This window comes from Atta cephalotes (genome assembly GCF_000143395.1).
Source record: "Atta cephalotes unplaced genomic scaffold scaffold00027, whole genome shotgun sequence".
Lineage (NCBI taxonomy): Eukaryota > Metazoa > Arthropoda > Insecta > Hymenoptera > Formicidae > Atta > Atta cephalotes.
In genome coordinates, this window is record NW_012130091.1 from 1,621,175 (window position 1) to 1,626,446 (window position 5,272).

Here is a 5,272-nt window from a genome sequence, read left to right on the forward strand (position 1 = left end):
ATTATTGTGAGAAAAGCATCAGATTCCGTAGCATCTAGGGATGTAATTATCGAATATGTAAAGCCCATTCTACAATGACAGTAGCAAAAGTGAATTAAGGAGTAGGCGTAGAAATTGACTAATCAGTTAATATCTTTCTTACATTCAACTATGATTGGTTGATTTCTTATTATTGAATAAACCTTATGTTAACAAAATTTGTTAATTGACTAATTTAGCCAAAACACGTTTACAAATTAATGCATAATCTACAATGGCAGTATCAGTAACGGATGAGGGCTGTAAGAGTAAGAAATTGACCAATCACAGTCGATTATTCTTCTCATTTTGGATTATGATTGATCAATTTCTTGCTCTTACAGTCTCATCCATTAGTTTGTACATTGTAGACCAGATCACGTATTAGCGTCTAAGAGAATGTAGGAGAAAGAGTGCTTATATGAGAATCGGTGCTTGTGTGTGTGAGACTTTCAATAACATTTTAGCGAAACGCAGCGATGTAATTATGAGAGGCATTCGAGATCCAAACTGAAATAAACTGAAAAATGGATGCTTTGAGCGTATTAATTGCGATAGCACTGATACATTGCTCATTATTTTTTTTTGATACGCTTTTTAAGGTAAATCATGTAATTATTTTATGACGTTTTGACTCTTGCTTCATGTTGGATGCAAAAGATCGTTTAGAACGAAATAACGTTTTAATACATCGACAAAGTCTCTTTGGATTCAAGAAATTATTAATTGTCATTAATATCTACGTTTTATGTCATAAAATTCTTGTCATTAATCTCAATTTCATAATATAAATTATAAGTTTATCACAGTAAGGATAACTTGTAATATGTTTTTCAGTCCTGTTCACATTTTCCATATCTCTACTTCCTAGAAAATACTGGTCTGGAGATACAGATATTGAGAGTGAAATGGTTTACAACTGCTTTCAATCGCAAAATAATAAAATTGGGATTGGATTGCTCCAGATTCTGGATCGCTTGGTTCAATGCTGGTGTCATTATAAGCATTATACTTTTGCCGATAGCTGTTATCATTATTTTGAAGATGACATTTAACATGTGGCTAGCTGGATCCTCAAGTGATAATTCAGGAGCTATATTAGAACCCATGGTAGGATTATAGAAATGAAGATATTTAAGATCAGATATTTTAAAATAATCTTTACTATATAAAGAGATTTGAATAACTGATATTTAACTAAGAATTGAGTAAAATCAAGAACTAGTTTACATTCTGCATACATTTTATTATAATAATATATTAGAATATGATATTAATAACAATTACTTAATCCTAGTATTGTATAATATAGATTTTTAAAACTTTTTATTAATTTCTTTTTTTGTGTAATTTAATTTCATAATTTTATGTTTTAGTTACCAGGCGTGGATATTCCTTTCAATGAAATTGGCTATTACGTAACAACACTAGCAATATGTAGTATATTTCATGAACTAGGGCATGCTCTTGCTGCAGCGAGAGAGGATGTACAGTTGTTTGGTTTAGGAATTGTGATTGTTTTCACCATTCCAATAGCTTATGTGCATATAAGCAATGAACAATTAGTTGCATTGCCATTAAGAAATCAGTTACGTATTGCGTGCGCAGGAATTTGGCATAATATTATTCTTGCTACAATAGCTGCAGCAATTCTTGTTTTTTCTACATGGCTATGGGCACCACTTTATAATATTAGCTCTGGGGTTTATGTAAAAATTATTTTACCTGTAAGTGACGAAGAAATATTTTATTAAAATATATGTTTATTTTATTATATTTTTTCATTGTAGAATTCACCCATATTAGGACCAACTGGTCTTTTGGAGTATGATGTAATATACAAGTTAAATAATTGTCCTGTAAAGCACAGCGAGGATTGGTACGATTGTATGCTGCAAGCAGTACAGCATTCTGCTCCTGGCTATTGTGTTAAGCAATCATTTGTTCAGGTAATTTCCTTAAGAGATATTCACATATGTTCATGATTTCATTGGTTAGCGTCTACTAGTATTTATTATTGTCAGTTTCAATTCTTACAACTTTATTACATCTATGTTATTTTTTAGGATTATGACGAGTCAGTACCAGCTAAGCAGAAAACAAATGGTGCTGTGAATTGTTGTACAACTGACAGTGAAATAAATGGCAATCTGTGTTTTGAATATATTGAAGGACCGCAAACTGCTCCTCTTCACTTACCTCCGCATTCTTGCCTTCCAGTAAGGACGATGCTTAACCAGTCACAGAATTTCTGTCAAGCTAGTCACGAGTGTTTATCTCACGATACTCATTGTATGAAACCTTCTTTAGATAACGTCACAAAGGTGAGTAGAAACAGAAAATATAACTTATTTTCTATATTAAATAGATTTTTCTAAAACAATTTAAAACTGCAGATTATACAAATAAAAAGAAAAATGGGCAAGGATGTATTATTCTTTGGTCATCCAGCAGATATTTACAGGACTGTTGATGTATCAGATTGGGTGCCAAAATATTCTTTCCTATATCCTGAATTACCCGAGTCCTTTGCGCTACTTTGCAAATATATTACAGTATTTTCAGCAGGGTTAGCAATCATTAATATTGTGCCTTGCTTCTTTCTAGATGGTCAATATATTCTGAATATAATTGTACTTTATTTATTGAACTCCATGCCACATAATAGAAATATCAGAGAAAGCACAGTACTTACAATAACAAGTATAGGTACATTACTTTTTATAACAAACTTAATGTATTTGCTTATTAATAAATTATTGTAAGTTAATCATACATTCTCGTCTTCTCTCTCATTCTTCATATGAAATCATTTAATTATAAAATAATCTTACTTAACACCTGTCCATATATTAATAATAATAATAATAATAATAATAATAATAATAATAATAATAATAATGCCCTTTTTAAATTTGTGTTCAAATTTATAGAAACTTCTAACAAGACATATCTTTTATATTTTAATATTAATTAAAATGTTTTAATATTAAATTCTTTTGTATACGTAAATCAAAAATAGGCATAAAAATATTGTTATTATGCAAGTTAAGTATTGGTTTTATCCAGTTACAAAAATTATATTTTTAAGATTACTATATAGCTGCCGATAGTTAACTGTTACTAGGAAAAAGTATATATCTATTTTTACATTATTTTAACTTATTTGCCTTGTTATTTATCATGAAAAAGTTTGTTTTGGCAATAAAAAGATTTCCCATGCATTTATAAGATGTTAAATTTGTTATCGTTTTGCTGCTCCATCTGCATCCAATGCTAAAAAAAAATATTTATATTATAAAATTTATTCTAAACATTGATAAAAATTAATAAACATGTGATAAAAAACTATAAATTATTGTCTGTTTAATAATTAATTTGAATTACTTGAAGCACTTACAAAGTTAAAGTACAGGTAAAGATTCATAATATATTAGGCTATATTAGCATCAATACTTACTTTTTCCATCGCAAGCAACAATTTTTACTTTATCTACTATTGCTACTTCCTGAACCTCACGGAATTCAACATCATTTAGCATAAAAGTCCATACATTATCACAAAATCTATATGTGTTCAATTTGCCAGCCTGTAATAAGTTAATTCATTTAAATCAGATTTTTTTGAATATAATAAAGTCAAGCAAAGAAAATTATACAAATATTGAAGAAATTTACCTTAAATGTAAGTCTCGACTTAACTCTTGTTGCAAGAGCTTGATTAATAGCTTTGTCAAATTGTAACAACACTTTTATTGCAAGCTGTGGCGTTATTTGTCCATACTAGAATATATATCATCTCAGTATTACATATAATACAGATGTTATTTCAGTTACATAAAGAATATATGCAGAATCTATTGCAAGAGTTACTTATTATCTTTTTAATTTTATAACATAAATGAAATTTATTATATGAGGAACAGACTTCTAAAATGCATTTTGTCCAAAATTTCATTTTGTAAGTTAGAGATGGTATAGTGTTTAGTGTTGAAAGACTCGTTTTAATCTACTCTATAATGTTCTAGAAGTATTTTTTTACTATCAATTTATATGTTGAAAAGTCTAAACATTCAAAGTGTATTACCTTTTGCATGTCCTTTAATTAGAGACAAACAAAATGCATTTACTTAACATTATTAAAAATAGTTTAGCAATTTTGTTTAACATTTTACATATTAGTGATTGGCAAATTGTTATTTTCTATAAAACGCATGGTTTTCCTTGTGGCTTATTTCTTTCTCATTTTCTGAAAATTACAAATTTTGGATAAAACACATTTTGAAAGTCTGCACCTCATATATAAATGATAAACTTAGCTAGTGTAAATTATGTTATCGTTTACTTGAAACAAATTATTTTTTCTTTCTATATCGCCTAAGATGCTAAATCTAACCTATGTTTTACATCGATAAGTATTCACCTGTATCAGCTCGTCAAGGCTCTCTTGCAATGTGTTTCCTAACGTTGTGTTTCTATACAATTGATAAGACATTTTGTCTGAAATGTCTCGTGGAAAGTAATAACTTCGAATGGCTAAGCGTGTATCATCAACAAACGACAATTTACCTTAGCACATCACGACCAACGACATTGGATGCAATGCTGTCGTGGCGTGTCCGCGCTCTGCAGGCTCTAACCTTTACTCTCAGAAACGAGCGCATGCAGCGCACAGCGCAGCCTGTGCAGCTGGCAGCGCATGGCCTAAATCATTATGTTGGAATTTGTCTTGTAGTCATACGAAGCGAGCACGTACGCAAATAAATCATAATTTTATCTAATAAGAGAATATAAAGAATATACTGTTTTTTTCGATATCGTTTTCGCACCTATGCTTATACTTTTACATATTTATATAATTTTGAATTTAAGTTTCAGTCTATATGGGTCGATTGTTCCATCTTTTAAATTTTACTTAGGTAAGTAACAACATTACCCAATCACACGCGCTGATTATCAGATTACCTCACTGGTAAAATTTATCAAAAAGTGAAATAACTGGCTCTATATCGGGATAAATTTTGTGCATTACGTATAATAATATGCATGTTTATGTAATAAATATACGTACATGTTTATATAAAAAATTCACATATTTTACATAATTGCCGTTATTTTACTGTTTTGAGTATCTGCGTAGTAGGTACATTGAAAAAAAATGATTACAATTTAACTATATAATTTAACTATAATTTATAATCATTTTTAAACCATATATATATATATATATATATATATATATATATATATATAT

General features: G+C 29.1%; 2 protein-coding genes across 2 annotated transcripts; one reads left to right on the top strand and one right to left on the bottom strand.

Annotated features, from left to right (window-relative positions):
• Window positions 1-545: 545 nt before the first annotated feature.
• On the top strand, window positions 546-2,795 carry LOC105620494 (membrane-bound transcription factor site-2 protease). Its single transcript, XM_012201987.1, has 6 exons — window positions 546-620; window positions 856-1,128; window positions 1,395-1,745; window positions 1,809-1,967; window positions 2,085-2,342; window positions 2,415-2,795. The coding sequence occupies exons 1-6, from the start codon at window positions 546-548 to the stop codon at window positions 2,781-2,783; spliced, it is 1,485 nt and encodes a 494-aa protein (XP_012057377.1). The 3' UTR covers window positions 2,784-2,795.
• Window positions 2,796-3,262: 467 nt separating this feature from the next.
• On the bottom strand, window positions 3,263-4,513 carry LOC105620495 (transcription initiation factor IIA subunit 2). The gene is made up of 4 exons (XM_012201988.1): window positions 4,442-4,513; window positions 3,697-3,801; window positions 3,479-3,608; window positions 3,263-3,294 (listed from the first exon to the last, which is right to left on the bottom strand). Exons 1-4 carry the CDS (start codon window positions 4,511-4,513, stop codon window positions 3,263-3,265), a joined length of 339 nt encoding a protein of 112 aa, XP_012057378.1.
• Between the last annotated feature and the right edge of the window lie 759 nt (window positions 4,514-5,272).

What these genes read in the sequence shown, in the direction of transcription:
- LOC105620494 (XM_012201987.1), top strand. Translation starts at nt 546, where the DNA reads ATGGATGCTTTGAGCGTATTAATTGCGATAGCACTGATACATTGCTCA. An exon ending in TTTTTGATACGCTTTTTAAG is followed by an intron (nt 621 to 855) that starts GTAAATCATGTA and finishes TATGTTTTTCAG; the next exon opens with TCCTGTTCACATTTTCCATA. An exon ending in CTTTAGATAACGTCACAAAG is followed by an intron (nt 2,343 to 2,414) that starts GTGAGTAGAAAC and finishes TTAAAACTGCAG; the next exon opens with ATTATACAAATAAAAAGAAA.
- LOC105620495 (XM_012201988.1), bottom strand. Translation starts at nt 4,513, where the DNA reads ATGTCTTATCAATTGTATAGAAACACAACGTTAGGAAACACATTGCAA. An exon ending in AGTCGAGACTTACATTTAAG is followed by an intron (nt 3,609 to 3,696) that starts GTAAATTTCTTC and finishes AACTTATTACAG; the next exon opens with GCTGGCAAATTGAACACATA. An exon ending in TGTTGCTTGCGATGGAAAAA is followed by an intron (nt 3,295 to 3,478) that starts GTAAGTATTGAT and finishes ATTTTTTTTTAG; the next exon opens with CATTGGATGCAGATGGAGCA.